This window comes from Lissotriton vulgaris, chromosome 5, assembly GCF_964263255.1.
Source record: "Lissotriton vulgaris chromosome 5, aLisVul1.2, whole genome shotgun sequence".
NCBI classification, from domain to species: domain Eukaryota; kingdom Metazoa; phylum Chordata; class Amphibia; order Caudata; family Salamandridae; genus Lissotriton; species Lissotriton vulgaris.
Window position 1 is genome coordinate 616,460,514 of NC_141693.1, and position 16,573 is coordinate 616,477,086.

General features: G+C 42.6%; 1 protein-coding gene across 5 annotated transcripts in view; it reads right to left on the bottom strand.

The window, feature by feature from the left end:
- The window catches only part of ARHGEF10L (Rho guanine nucleotide exchange factor 10 like), a 763,679-nt gene that overhangs the window by 266,808 nt on the left and 480,298 nt on the right, over positions 1 to 16,573 (bottom strand). For all 5 annotated transcript variants that reach the window (XM_086922050.1, XM_086922049.1, XM_086922052.1 and 2 more), the window contains one exon: positions 11,916 to 12,024. In XM_086922050.1, coding sequence (XP_086778176.1) covers positions 11,916 to 12,024 — 109 coding nt within the window. The remainder of the gene's footprint in view (positions 1 to 11,915; positions 12,025 to 16,573) is intronic.

Sequence of the window (16,573 nt, forward strand, 5' to 3'; positions counted from 1 at the left end):
GGGCAGTGTCAAGGAGCGGACAAGGTGCTCTGCCCACTCAGACCTGCATTGGGGAAGTTTGACACCCCGCAAGGCCCCTGGGAGGATGTGGCTATAGACATTCTGGGACCCGTCCTAGACAGTAGAGGGGTGAATAAATACATATGTGTGATAATGGACAAGTATTCCAAATGGCCTGAAGTGGACATACAAGAGTCAATGGACACTGACACTATATTGAGATTCCTGACCTCGGTGTTCCTACGTGAAGGTATACCCAAGTCCATTCTCAGTGACAACGGACCACAATTTGTATCAGACAAGTGGGGTCGATATATGAAAAGGAATGGGATTGAGGTGAAACACACAGCCGTTTACCATCCGGCATGCAACGGCCAGGTCGAAAGGTTCAATCGGGTGCTCATGGGCTCCATCCAGGCAGCCATATCACAAGGAAAGGACTGGGAAGTGGAAGTAATGAGCATGCTATGGGCTTACCGGATCACGCCCTCAGTAGTGGGGTACAGTCCGTTCCAAGTGCTAAGAGGACGGCATCCCTTCACCCGGGACAACGTTGCATGGAGGGAGAAGACCATCACCAGCAAGTGGTCCCCAGCGGTGGTGCAGCACAATCTGGAGAAGGCCCAGAAGATCTACGCAGCACACTATGACAAGCGACGCAACACAAAGGAAACCGTGCTGGAAGAAGGGGAATGGGTCAGGGTTAAACTCCCTACCCTACAAAAGAAAGGCGAAAGCAAGTTCAGCCGGCCCCTACAAGTTCAGGAGGTACGAGGCAGGGCGGCTCTTCTCAGTGACGGCAAGGTCTGGTCGCAAGACCGCATGGCCAGAGTCAATAAAATAATAGTATGGCCCAAGTCGGAAGAGGACGAGAGACGGATGGACTTACAGGAAGCAAGACCCCAAGTGGGGCACAGCACAGGAGACTGTGGGGAAAGTGTAGGTGAGGACACTGAGGTGGATGGCCCGGGAGCAGTGCTTACTGACGGAGATGGCGCACCGGTGAATGCAGAGCAGAGAGCTGATGTGAGAGAAGATGAGAGGTCCCAAGGAGAGACAGAAGGGAGAGAGAACATGCCGGTAAGACACACCCGCAGCGGAAGGGCAGTCACTGTGCCCTCTCGCTATAGAGACTTTGTGATGGATGGACACTAGCTTTTGGTGCCACCTCCCGGGGTGCCCCAACTTGGACTCATGCTCCTGTGAGGGACTCTTAACCTCCTGGGGGGAATGTTTTGTTGTTTATATTAAAGGGGGGAGATATGTGGTATCGCTCTAGTCTATGAGCGTGTGCGCGATGACGCGTCACGCCATAGACTAGAGCAGGAGGCGCACGCATGCGCAGTGACGGAGAGGTGAAAGGCGAAAAGCGGCAGTTGGCGACCGGAGCGGGAGATAGTCAGACGCTCGGCGCCCTAAGCTCTGTAGTGCTTTATACCAATTAATAAAAGCGAGTTACTCACCTTCCACTGGCTCAGCGTGTACTTGCAGTGGGAAAGAGAGAACTTTACAGTGATGTAATTTGTATAATGCTTTTATTAAAGCCACCACTCTATGAGGTGGAAACGAACGTGTTTACTTCCTGTCTGCAGGCACAGCGCACAACTGTCCATTGCCACAGATTGTAAATGTAACACTCCAAAAAGAAACCGACAGAGATGATGTGCCAGCATTCTAAACTAAATCTAACTAAAGGGCAAGAATAGAAAGGAAAAAAGGAAACTGAAGAAAGACGAGCAAGACTACCATCATATATGAGGTAAATGAACACTAATAAATACAGCAGATCTGTATCTACGAACGTCTATTTTTCAGCTGCCTGGCGGGAGCCTCTTCGAAGAGAAATGTATGCTGTGCAACAAGTCGTTTTACACTCCTTTACATCACTGCCAAGAAAGAAGCAATCTCGTTCAGTGACTTCTACTGGAATCTCGTTCAGTGACTTCTACTGGAAACAATCAGTCATCCACTTAAACAACTTTGACCCTATAGGGCACACTGATGATGAAAAGAGTCTTAAAAAAACAGTCTAAGAAACAGGAAAACGAATGGAAGCTCGCCAGCGAGACATGAAGGAGATAGGCACAGTGCTTTAAATTGTATTGTATTGTAATTTTATTTATATAGCGCTTACTACCCCTGACGAGGCGTCGAATCGCTTTTTCGGCGGGTAGCACCCTACTCTGGGACCCATAGAGGATTAGTGTTGAATTAGTATAGTGGAACATGCAAGTACATTTTAAGTGGTGGATAGGTTAGTCAGTTATTTGGATTTGGAATGATAGCAGAAGGATAGAGGAGGACAAAGGTTTGTATTTATCGCTTGTTGACGCACGCTATTCAGGAAGCCTACAAAGGATTAGTGGTGAATTAATATTGTGAAATATGAGGTAATTTCAGTGGTGGATATTAGTCAGTTACTCGGAGTGAGAAGGATAGCGGGGGGATAAAAGGGGAAGAAAGATTTGCATTCATATAGCACTTGTTACCCCTGACGGGTGTTGAAGTTCTTTTCTGGCGAGTAGCACGCCACTCCGGAACCCATAAATGATTAGTGTTGAAAATTAGTATAGTATAAATATGAAGTAATTTGAGTAGTAGATATGTTATTCAGTTATTTGGGCAGTATATTAGTATAGTTGAATATGGAATATGGAATTTGAGAAGTGAACATGTTAGTCTGTTAATTTTGATTGAAAAGGATAGTGGAGGGATAAAAGACTGAAGGATTTTTTTTTAGGTCTTACCAGCAGGATGAGTAAAAAGGAGTTTTGGAGGGAAGAAGTCAGAGGGGAGAGTTTACAAAGGTTTGTTTTAGGGGATCGGTGTAGTGAAAAGAGGTGTCAGATGATGCAAGGAGGGGTAGAGCAGGAGAGAGTCTAGAAAGGGTTATTTTGGCGATCAAAGTAGTGGTATGGGGTTTGGGATAAATGAGAGAGTGGATGTAGTGGATATATTGATAGATGTATAGGATGAGAGATAGGGTAGTGCATTAGAAGGAGTTGTAGAAAGAAGTTTGAGATGAGTCAGAAGGTTGGGCTAGAAGATATATTGAGCGAAGTATAGGCTGAGAAATAGGCTAGTGCATTGGAAATGCTAAATTAGAAGAAAGTGATAAATATATAGATCCATAAGTACATTGAAAGTATATAGATACAGAAAGGAAGTAAGTATATTTAGATTAAATATATTGATAGAGGCACAGGATGAGAAATAGGGTAGTGCCATGGATATGCCTTTTCACGAGAAAAGTAACAGACACACAGATCCAAGTACATGGAAGGTACATAGATGCACAATGTAAGTATGTACATGTAGACCGAAAGATGATTTTTATTTATTGATGAATATTATTATTATTTTTTATTTTTTATTTTCTCTTAACATAATTATTTTACATGTTTTATAAAGTAATACACAAAGATAGGTACACATCTATAGTGAAAACAAATGCTTATATACAGAGGGATATGCTGTAAATTTCTGTTTCCGTATGGTGCTTATGTGGGGAAGAGACAGATCTTGAGTAGTTTTCAGAAGATAAGGTGGTTATCGGTGGATCTTATGTTGGGGGGTAAAGAGTTCCATAGTGTGGCTGCTTAAACAGAGAAGGATGTGCCACCCATGGTTTTTTTCTTGTATGGTGGGATTTTAAGGCGAGATGCTCCTTTAGAGTGGAGGTTCCTTAGTTGAATGTGTTTGGTGATTTTATTCCTGATGAAGAGTGGTCCCATTCCATGTATTGCTTTGTGGGTGATTTAAAGCAGCTTGAACGTGGATCTTCTGGCAACCAGTAACCAATGCAGGGCTTTCAAGGCAGGGGAGATGTGGTCTTGTGGTTTGATATGCAAGAGTAGTCAGGCAGCGGAGTTCTGAATCCGTTGTTGTCTTTTCATGGTGGTTAAAGGTGATCCGTGGTAGAGGCTATTGGCGTAACCGAGTTTGAAACACATTGTTGGTGAGAGAGGAGCCTGGGTGTTTATGGGTGCACGGGAGGGACGTGGCCATAGTAAGAGAGTGCGGGTGAATGGATAGTGTGTGGCTGGAACAAGTGTTGATAATTAGCCAACTTGATAATAAAATCTTTGGGGTAAAGTTGCAATTTTAGAACATGTGATGGAGGCTAGAGCAGCAGAGAATACAAGGGCAAGGAACTGGGGAGAACAGAAGGTAATGACAGGCAAAGAATATTGGTCGGTGGGGCACATCATTAAATTCTTTATTTACCTTGATCACCCCATGACAGGAAAGTTGCACAGAGCTCAAATAGGCCAGATCCAGATGTCGGATGACTACCTCCTGAGCTCAGTGACGCCCTCCTCTGCAACATGTCTCGCGCCGCCTCCTCCACCCACTGCCTGTCTTTGCAGGAAAAGAGCACATGCAATTGTCTCTTCAATAGGTCAGTAGCAGTAGCTTCACTGATACTGCTGTTACCACCAGGTATGATCATTGTCTGGCCCCGCATTAGGCTCAGTGGGCACCATCGAAGCCCAGATGAGAAGTGCCGACATCTCAGAAGTAGCAGAGCACCCCATAGCCCCAGGGCAGCAGAGGTAAGCAGCACGGTCCCTGACATGCCAGAAGTAGATATTAAGATAAGGACAGTGGAGAGTCACTGCCCAATCTTTCTGTGCCTCTAAACAAAGCAGTGGCCACCATTTAAGTTCAGTTAAAATAAAGTCAAGAGACCATCTTCTCGCTAGGAGTTCTGTTAGTTTCTAAATATTACAAAGCATACTAACGAATGGGGAAAACACTTTATGGTAATTTTTAGAGTAAAGCAGACTTTGTAATACATTTAGTTTGTTTAGCAAAAATACGGCACCTTTTTATTTTGAGAGGAAGAGTACTGGCACTTCTCAGAAACAAGCAGGTACTCAGCTACAGAGTACCTGCACTTCCATTTTGCCATTTCAAGCACTGGATAGGCAGACCTGCATCTGTTGAACCGGACACAACTAGACTAAGCAAATCAACACGAAGGCCTGGTTTCGATTGGCTCACCATTTTGGAGTGGTAACAGCGCAAAGGTAAATAAAGATACCACAGTGTCCGATATTTATTGAGAGCTGGTTTACCTTCCCATTCCGAGTTTTGCTCTTCCGAAAGGTGAGTTTCACAGTAATACCAAGGTTCCCCTGGTTGTGGTGCTTCGCAGCACAAATTCTAACAGGTTTTACCTGGTAAAATGTCGGTGGGAAAGAGCGGCATTTTCACACAATTTGTAATATCGATTGAAAAGAAGCCTGAAACACGTAAATATGAACAGTAAAGTGAAACTGCAAGGTCTAGTATTTATCCGGTGCAGTTTTACCTTCCCATTCCAAATTCGGCTTCTCAGAAACGTGGATATTGTAATAACACTATGTTTAACCCCGTTGAGGTGTTTCTTAGCAAAAATTCCACCAGGTTTTACAGAGTAAGAAGTGTGCACAGAAAGTGTGGCATAGTCACACGATTTGTAATCTCGATTATACTGCAGGTCCAATGCGTAAAAATCTTTAAATTACTTACCGGTAATGACATTAGTCTGAGTACTACTCCCTCACTCTTATTCCTTCCCGCCCTCCCCGTCTCCACAACTGACATATAGGTTGGTTAGGATGCTTGATTACTGACAGGAAGAGGAGGGGGTTAATTGACAAGATTGATTGGTCTGATGAGGCAGGGAGGGAGTTTCATGTGTGATGAAAGAAAGCGAGGGAGGGACGATAAGGTAATTAACAATGCTAACCAAGAATACATTATTTTCTGAAGTGACTTGAAAGGAAAATCGAGCACCAGAATCTGTTTTACAGAAACCACTACCTTTCTTGCCTCCCTGTGACTACTTTCATGCATAACAAATGCACGCTTTGAGATCAAATGGTAAACGGATTTAAACAATTGTGAACTGTACTGTAAAGTTATTAAAAATACAAAACAGCAAGGAAATGCATCATTTTATGAAATTTTCTGTTTCCCACTGTATATGCTACCTTTTCGGTGGTCCCTCGGCTCACTTATTAAATATCCCCTTGGTATCCTGGTAAGACACTTATCAACACAGACCTACTTGCTCATGGGAGATCTAAAGTGGGTTCATAAAGCGAGGAGTGAACTGCAAGCCCTGTTCATTAAAGATGTTTTTCACAACATGTAATCCGCGATACTACTTGGTGGAGAAGTGTGGCTCACTGGTTAGAGGAGGCAGACCCTGATGCAGAGGTCAGACCCGGGACCAGGGTTCAATTCCCGATGCGGCAGGGTCTTGAGCTCAAAAATGTCCACAGACTCGATAATTCTCGCCTCGGTGCCTACTCGAATCATGGGTTCACACTCTGCAACTCTGGGCAATATCTTGCTTAATCTCCACTATGGCCCAACCGCGATGGGATGCCTGGTCTTCACCTTGGGGATGCCCAGTAGGGGTTATCTCGCAGGGAAAGCCAGGACGGGTTCCCAAAGCAAGCGCTAAGAGACCTGTCGGTGATTTGGCGCTATATAAATCGAAATTAACATAACATAACATAACTTTATCATGACAGGTAGGAAAGCAGACAATCTTCTGAAAATATATTCTCAAAATTAAAGATCACAATGGGACGGTGCAGTCAACCATTCAGGATCACTATTCGGAATTATAAGGATCCCATCTTACCGACGCTGGGACACAAGATGAACACCTTGAGAGATTCAATTTTCTCTGGTCTTCATCACGAGTTAACAGCTTTGTTACAGGCCCCCCCTAACTGCAAAGGAGGTGCACTGTGCCAAGTAACAGAGCCCCAAGCCCTGACAGCATCACTACCGCTTCTACAAAGCATCCTAGGCAATGCTAGTCTATCCATCGATTTAAGTTTTGAATTCAATCCAGTAAATAGGCCTGTGTCAGACCGTATCATGGAATCAACATTGTCATTTATTACTGAAACCTATCAAGAGACCCCAAAAGAGAAGGTATGTATCAACTCACAGAGCTACTAAATTGCGACACAGAGTTTTTACAAGTGTTCTTACAGTGTAGTTGGGAAATATTTGGCAGAGTCCCATCTTTGCATGCCAATCTGATGTTATTAATGGACATCTGGCTGTGTATATGACCCAGATTGAATTAAATGTATCCAACAGTGCCATATGTGGCCATATGTGACAATACTCCGATGATCAGCTTTCCCCTACTCCCTTGAAGTGTACTAGTCTGGATTCCATGGAATGTTTACTTATATCTACTTTAGGTTCCAGAACTATCAGTTAGCTTCAATTGCTGTTGGCCAATAAACTGGTCGGCCTCCTCATTATACCTTGGCTTATTAAAGTCTTACATTTCAGCTTGGAAGCATGAAAGTCTTATTTGGAGGCACCACATGTGATAGCAATCAGGAAAGCCGCATCACACAACGTTCCTCCAATTTTTACTTTCTTCTGGAAGGGAGAACCATCCCTGTCTGTGTAGTTACAGAGGTACTACTAAACAACAGGAGAGATAGGGTTGCAGGACACTCCTCTACCCCAATACAGAATATCCATAACAACAAAGGAGTGGCTAATATTTATTTATCAAACACAGAGGAATTTGTGTCTGTGCCATAAAAATAATAAACTCAAGAAAAAGTGGGGTGTGTACCAGGGTGAAAAAAAGCATAGTTTTTTAAGAAAACCCTCACTCACCCACCAAGTGGGTGACATGCTTCATCATCGGGTTCCACCGGGTGGGCCGAATGTCAACCCGGTGTGCTACAACACCTGCGGTTGCAGTGGAGCTGGTTAATAGTGTATCAAAGAAGTGAATTTGGTGACAAAAAGTGATGATTAAAAAAGTGCAAACTTGAGCCAAAAGATTGTTTAATCAGGGCCAAGTAAGCTCTTATTAAAACCAGTGGTGGACAATCAAATATGGCTTTTAATTTGAGTCAAAGATATCCAATTAGTGATCAAGGGTTAACATGTTTCTGCTCGTTAGATGCCAACTAGGCTGAGCTTTCATCAGGACCAGGATGGTGAAAGGGAAGGCACTGGGCGGTGTATACACGCTAAGGTATACCCTAACTACCCTTTGGAGGCGCTAAACCTTTGCGTTCTGGTGGCGGAGTGACACCTTGAACCTCATAACCGGACCCTCTAATCAATACATGGTTGCTTCCCCCAAGTAAGAAGGGACTTTTGGTGAGCCCATTTGGAGACCTCGACAGACGCAGGATAAATACAGTTGAGAGTTGCTTTGTCAGATGAACTTTTTGTCCTGAGAAGACCAACGCAAATTATTCTACAGGTTGAAACTTCAACACTGGAGTGAAGATTGTCCGATATTGAATAATTATCGTTTCTTGAATTTGTGTTCGGAATGGAGGGGATGGGTGAGGCAGAGAATTTCTGGTGGGACTGCGGTGAACCAGCTACTATGTTTCACATGTGGTAAACCCAATAAAACAGATGCAATATAATGTGTATTTATATACCTGATTGTTTACTAGTGTTCCTGTTTCGAGATGTGGATAAAGACGATATTTACTCGTCATATATACTGTAGGCAAGTCAATGCTCCAGCGGCTTTAGGTAGTCTGCCTGGCTATCGCTGAGAAGTGGGAGGCCCCAAGCCATCCTTTCCTGTGGGTTTGTTTGATGGTCCAAAGTTTTGAATGTTTATGCCCTAGAATAGGTCACTGTCAAGGTGCAGAACAAAGAGCAAATTTAAGAACATATGGTAAATGAGCTGTTGCAAAAGGTGTGTGCGGTCATCCGTCAAGAGTGCTGTCAGTTGCAAATGTCTGAACCACTAACCATCTGTGATTTTGTTATATTTTTGTGTACATCTGAGCACTGACGGTATGATATTGATTACTTGTCGATAATGGGTAATGGGTTAGTGTTGTATGCCCCGTTCCCAGTGTACACACTGTCTACATTAGTTGCATAACAGGCTTGCTTTTTTGTGGGCCAACAAAACCTAAAAAGAATATTGATTACAGTTTTTGCTTTAACTGTATTCCCTTAAGAGGCGTTGATGAGTTGGGGTGGCCTGATGTGTTTGTGCCTATATTTCTCCAATTTTGCCGTCATCAGGTCAGCTATATCAGGAATGGTTGAAAGTCTTGGCAAAATGCAGAGGAGGGATCAAAAAGATGTTGAAAAGTAGTGGGTGCATTAAGACGACCTTGAGGGACCTATGCTTTGATGTTGAAGGATGATGATTCGAATAGGAGGGGGGCAGCTGACGCTGCCTAAAAGTTCCACCAGCAAGCCCATAGACGGATTCAAAAGCCGTTGCAGCTCCATTCAAGCTTTGATGTTGAAACCCAGTCTCAAACTGAGCCCAATAAAGGGCAAACTAATTACCGTTACTTAGAGCAACGAACAAATGAATACCGGCTCTTTGAGATGAAGTTAGACAGATTCACATGTCCTCTTACATCACACACCAAACCGCAAAGCCTCATCATGGACATCATCTTCAAGATTCACAATGCAAAAATGGAGGCTGGCGTCAGCTATTCCACCTGTACGGAAGCAAACTATGCCTTCCTGGCACCAAATTTCAGGCTACTGTTCAAACGCTGGCCCTTTTCCAGACTCTCGACTGGCCACAAGGAAAACCTCCTACCTTCTGCAGAGTAGCTCATCACCAAATGGAAATGTACAATCAGAACCTTACGCCAACAAACATACACTGACCGCCCCCTATGCCAGCATCTTATTTAAAACTAGCTGAATTAAGAGACACAAATAGAGAAAAATAAACAGAATGACAAGCCTTCTACAGCAAGGCATGTAGTGCCCAGTTTGATGCTTTACTCATGCGTGTCAGAACAGAGTCCTTGAGCTCTTCACCTACCATCGGCAGGCAGCATACAAGCTCCTCCAGCATTATCATAGAAATTGAAGAGAATTCTGCATCCCAACCAATTTTGTACACTGTCAGAAGTCATTCGCTACCCTACTAAAACGTGCAAAGCTCCGTTAATCCCAAACTAGCCCTGAATTTAAAGTCTCTTCACAAGCATACCTTTACAACATACCTCCAAGGAAAAAGAAAGATGTTACCTCAGAAGTGCAAGAATACTTGGTTTCACATCCTTAACTATTTCCATCTGGGATTCTGTCTTGGTCATATACCTTAAACTGTCTTTATTAGCATCAAAGAAATGCATTTTAGCAGCAGACACCAGAAGACAAACATTGTTCAACCTGCTGTGCATGTTGGATGTCTCCAACATGGTGGGTTATATTGCCTTACTGTGTTGTATTGATTGAACCCAGCAAATGTAAGTGCAGCAATTTAGATACTTCCATGTGGGAGGTCTTTCATTATATTTAAAAAAAGAAAGTGCCACAAAAAGAGAAAAATATTGAAGAAAAGTGCCTTACAGTTTCAGATGCTTACATCCTTGTCTGATTACCGCTTTACTTCACTCCTACTACTCCTATATGGCTCTCGGCCACTTGCCTCCCTCACTCTCACATGTATTTTAATTGAATTGTGTCCTGAATCTTTCTTCACTACTACCCCTCCCCGCTTTACTTTCCTACTGCTCCTTTCTCACAGTAGACTTCTCACAGATATTATCTGACCCCGATTTCAGCCACACAAGAATTACCTTTTTGTGCATTCATATCCCATTCTGGAACACATTCCAATTTTTTATTTTATTTATTTATTACAAGTGTTTCCGGTTATTTGCATATATACTTTTTTATTTCTTTCCCATACTCTATGCTATTTAGACACAGTTCTCATTGTTTTTCTCGAGGTTGCCTCCCTTTCTATTTTAAATTTGTGTTTTTCTTGTAAAGCACACTAACGACTTTGGGCCATGTTGGCACTCCATAAAACAATAACTATAACAATCAGATCTTTGAAGCTTCTCTTGGACTACTGTGGCACTGACGCTCAGTGCAAATAGATAATTTGTCCGAGGTGTAGGCTACACCAACTACCATACATTGCTCATGTTCTATTCAATCTGACACGATCCTCGTGGTTGGTACTACACTTCCATCTGCAGTTTGACACTATTTATTTTACATTTTTCTCACCAGGGTATCCATAATTACATCCCATTTTGGGTGTTATTACCAAAATATGCTTTTTTCTGTGTCTAAAGGGAAGAATTATCTTTTCGTAGCTAGGAAAGTCTTCGTACGTGTCCCACTGTTTTTCCAAAAAATTAAACTTTGTCTTCATGATATTACATATTTATTTGAAAGTAATTGTCTGGAGAGTAATAGGTGTATTTCTATATTGTGTTCACATATATTGCTTATTTAATTCGGCCTCCTCATCACTTTATAAGGAAGTTTTTTCCTCATGTCAAACAAACATCAGAGAGCAATTGTTCCTAATTTGCACCAACCAGATTCGCCCTGCTTTTGTAGGAAACCCGACCCCTGAATGAGCTTTGACCACAAACCGCCCCAAGAAATGTTTAGAAATATTCCAATGCATCTAATCAGTGGTTAATTTGTAAAAAAAAAGTACGTGCTGGGGCTTTCGTCGGGAGGCAGCCTGCACCTGGCGTCTTCGGAGCTGGTTCAGTTACATGAAAATGGGAAGAGGATGTGGCCTTATGGCCTAAGCTGCTGACATTGCAGCTGGGGAACCAGATTCAAGTCTCGGCTTTGGATCAACATCCTGTGATTCTGGGCAAATGACGTAATGTGCCTACCACAAATGCATGTGTCCTTAGCTGATGCTCATGAAAAGCACTGGCGTTGATGATTAGGTGACGGTGCTGAGTACCGGGAACTACCGGCTCAAATTAAGCACTGCATCTAATGTCTTAGAACATGCAATTATCATATTGCAATTAATAATTGATGCTCAATATTCTACTCCTTGCGATTATCATAGTAGAAGACTTGGAGGGTCCCCAAGACTCTCACACTTCAGAATGTTTTGAACTCTACCTGTGAATGAGAAATGGCGGCATGCCTACCTGCGGTCTCTTTACGATGAAGGAAGGGCACCTTGCGCATCATGGCGATCCGTGTCTTCTCCAGGCCGTCTTTGGTGTTGCTTCTTGCCGCTTTCATCAGTTGTGTCATCTGAGCATGGGGAGAGAAGAAAAGATCCCATACACACCATGAGAAAGCGGGCAAAACAATGAGCATCTCTCCCAAAACGTGAAACACGCGCAAAATGTGAAACGCTGGTTAGACACGCCGCTGCAGAAGTTCTGCCACCATGACCCAAACCTATTGCATGCCCAGTTGTGACACAAACGCAGAAATTCCAAGAGGACCATTAAGTGCTCAGGACACATCTGATATTTTGATTGCTCTCAGCAAGAAAGCAAATGTGCGGTGGTTGATTATCATTTTGTTTTGCTATTGGCCATGCAGCTCAAGTAATTTTAAAGTCTGCTCCCCTTAAGTTTGCCCGCCACCTGCAACTGCCCCACTTCGCACTGACTAGCTTTATTTGTAAGACCTACTAAAATAGATAATGTGGGCCAAAAACTAACAGCTTTAAGTTATACTAGAAACAAAGAAGAAGATAAAAGCCTACTTTCAGTGTACTTAAGAGAGGATCAAGCAAATGTGTCGAGATGTCCTGATTCATTTTCTCTCCAGAATGTTTCCAGTCTATATTTTTTCTTCATTCTTTGGTTGACCCTTCTGTGTTTTGGAATGTTCCTATTTGCAAGATCTGCAAATCAAGAGTTTTCTCTGCAACAATAAAACCTTGTATTTTCCAAATATATACTGTGGTCTTGATTACCAGTGGCTAAGAAATTTAAATGGGACAGTTTCCGCAGTTACTGGGTTCGTTGTGAGTACGGGACACGTGCAAACACGGCAGATCCATTTAGTTTCTCCCAAAGGTGAAAACAGACAGGATATATATCTGAAACGCTGGGAGAAAATTAGAAATTACCAAATTACCTTGCAAATTCTTAATTTCTACGGTGATCCTCATTGTCCCACTAGCAATTTTTGACAGAAACTTTTTCCCTTGGAGCTGCCAGTACCCTTGTTATTAGGTGAAGTTACCAGGTGGGCGACTGGGGCACTTAAAATAATTCCCGGTACGGGCTTTGGCACACAGGTCACACTTCACCCAGTCATAGTGATATCACAGGCCAACCAACATCAAAGCAGCAGAAAAAAGTCAGACCTCTGCCCTTGAAAATCTGTTTTGGGTATTATGGCTCATTTGCTAACTTTGATCTTATGTTACAATTCCTATTTGTAAAGCAATTTACACCGCCATATTGTTCTCTCGAAGTACTGGAGAGAAGAGTACCCGAAAAAATGGAAAGGAGGAACCCAGAGAGAATAGATCCCAACATAGCAGGAATAGCTGCAGTATGGATGGAACTTTGTGGATGGAGTGTCCTTCCACGGAAGCCGATATCACACCAAAAAACATTGATAGTGAGGTAAGAGAAACTCAGAAAAACTAGATTCCAAAAGTATGTTGTCTTGGCCAGCCAGAGAGCTCCTAACACACCGTACTCCACTTCTATGTATAAAAGAGTCCGAAGAACTTCTAACCGAGGCCACTGCAATTATGTAATTCAGCAGCTTTTTCCATATAATTATGGATTTGCCACACTTGCCATATAATCCATAAACTGATACATAATGTATGGATTTTAACAGACAAAAAAAGTTACTATCTCTATAAAGTTACTAAAAACGTGGTAATACTGCTGCCTCAAAGTGGAAGCTCCTTCGCAAAGATTGATTGGAGACATTTATTTTGCTTATTCCTGTATTTGAGTGACACATTGGTAATAGTGAGGTGAACTCTGTGCCCAGATAGAGTTAACATGAATACAAAATGACAAAATATAGAGGCTATGCAATCTCAAAGTGTGCTGCGTTGTGGTGCATAATGGACCTTTTCTTGCAGCAAAATGTAGTCAAACCCTGGAGCATAACTTTGTCCTCCCCTGCCACATAATTGCAGTGGCCCAGCTTATAATAAGCTCCCTACAACTGTTTGACTACAGGACACCTTGATCCCCAGTTCAATTATTGTGTTCGCTTCTTTTTGAGCTTACATCCTAAGTTTATCAATGTTCTGCTATCGAAAGTCTAACAATGCATTGTGGGAGGTAGGTTTTATGCATATTAGAGAGAAGTAACATTGGCAAATGGAGACCAGCATTCCACTTGGTTGAATGACGATCTGTAAGACTGAAGGGGAGCACACTTACTTAGGGTGAGATCTTCCATAGAAGAATATGTTTTTAAAATTAAAAAATATAGAAAAAAACGGCAATCAATCTGAAAAAAAACAGTTGTGAAATGAAGAAAAAGCAATCGAGCAATTCAGGTTTTACAACAGCATAAAGTTTAAGAGCTCGGGAGAAGCTTACATTAAATAAAATATAGGAGCAAATGCAAGATTTGGCACCGTGGGGATCTTAATGGGGGCATTTTTTGCAACGATTAGAGCCTCTTGGAAGAAGATATGCATACAAGAGAAACAGAGATATCTAAAACACACAGGGGAAGACTGTAGGAAAAGCTGAGCCGAAGAAGCAACGGGCAGAAGCGAGAGAATTTGGATTACCACAAAAATCACTGACGGGACTCTTGAAAATACCCCCGTTGGAAATGCTCGAGAGTGCCTGGATGTAGCCACAGACAAATTCTCAAATCAGATCAACCAACAAAGGATGGGTTGAGCACCACAGCTTCAGAAGTGGTCGTGGCATCCTCCACTGCATGGGAAAGCCTCATGTAAAGTCCAAGCAAGCTCAGACCAGAGATCAAGGTATATAAATATTCAAATGCGTAACACGACAGCATGGGAATGGACATGTTCTATCCCAGATAAAGCCTGCTCAGCAGCACACATGAAAGCACCAGCAACCCAGTGTGAAGAAATGCGTTACCCAATCAGGCTGCCATCAGCAAATATAATCCCCAGAGGTAAAGGAGAAAAGGTTCCATGAGCTGCCAACTTTTCCTTGAGCCGAATCAAACGATTCAGGATGAGGCTCTCTATAGAACAAAGCAAATAGGATTCCCAAAGGGGAACAACAATTCTCTGCCCAAATAAAGAATTTTCAACCGCAAACAAAATGTGGGTCACTTTGGGGAAAAGTTTATACTCCTGAATAAATGAGCTATAGTACAACTACTTGCATGAATCTCGGACAGGTGACATCCATAAATTTAACATCATAAAATAAGGGTCAAACCTTCACTGTAAACTTCATCTGCAAATGGAGGCTGGAGTGCGACTAGGTTCTGAATGTGTCCACCTCTAACACAGGAACAGCGCCTGCATGTTGAAGCGACAGCCAACATGACCTGCAATTGCACATCTCCAACGTAAATCCCAGATCAGACTCATTAGTTAACCAGCAGTTGACAGTCATGGTTTCTGCCTGCATCCTGCTCCAACGTTCAGCATCTCCAAGTTGACTTGATCAGGAGTCCGGCAGATCCTCACCGCCGTTGCCTCCAGCAGTCCGAAAACAACACCCGAGGATCTGACATACACGAGATATATATATCTATAGATGTGTGTGCTCCATCAAAATAAGGAACAGAAAGTGAAGCCAAGTGCTGGGAGAGGGCATTTTAACCACAGTTACAGCAAAATACTGCAAAAAGGAAACAAAACCAAAATCAAAGACGGGAAGACGGGAAGAAGTGCGCCGGAAAGGCCAGCTTCAGTTGTTGCAGAATTGGCAGGTTACCAGTTAAGTTTGGTCTGGAGAAAAAATACAAAATCACAGATTCGGAAATCCCAAGTGACTAAAAGGGCACTGACCATATCGGAAAAGGGGCTACTCGGCTTCAGCAAGAACTACAAAGATTTCTAGATTGGAATACAATAAACAATCTGAGTAGGACCAAGAAATATTTTAAGGAGGTTCATGGAAATAAAATTATAGCTGTAATATTTAAAACCAAGTTTTTTTACAGCACTGGCCCCTGTATTTTGTGGTGTTTTATGGCGCTATAACCAACAGTTGATGTAAGGTATTGTCTTGTAATTATATCTTGTAGAGTACTTGCGACCCTTGAAAATGCATCGAAGCACTTTAGGCAAGTTACAACCCAGTTTAGTGGTAAAAGCCAGAGGTTAACTGGTTATTAGTTTCACTTCTGGGAAACCTTTTAATGAATTTACTTCAGTTTCTTTTGTGGTAAATTCAGTTAATATGAGTTAGATGGCAACATTTGGGGATCTCTGGCATCATCAAATGATAGGTGGGATGAAAGGAGGGCCTGAAGAGATACTGTATTATTGGGTTTAAGGAAAAAAGATGTTGTGGTCTATGGAACGCGTTGGAATCACTTCACAGACATACATAATAGAAAACAAAGGCAAAGGAGCCTGTGGCAGTGTAGAATAAGCACAGGGAGAATAGGGCTTATAGAGGATGCTGGGCACGCGAGGGATCATTCGATAGTATGAAAGGAGCGAAAGAGAGGGGATAGTTCACAGTTGTAAACCAACGTCAATTCTCCATCTGGGGGTTACAGCAAATAAGGGGATGATTTTTGGCGAAATTGCACTCACTGCATTTTTTGCCTTGGAGCCAATATTTGTACTATATGTTTTTCATAAGCACGAAAGGTGGCCTAGGGTCTATCTACCGATAGGTTTGATTTCATGCTTCCA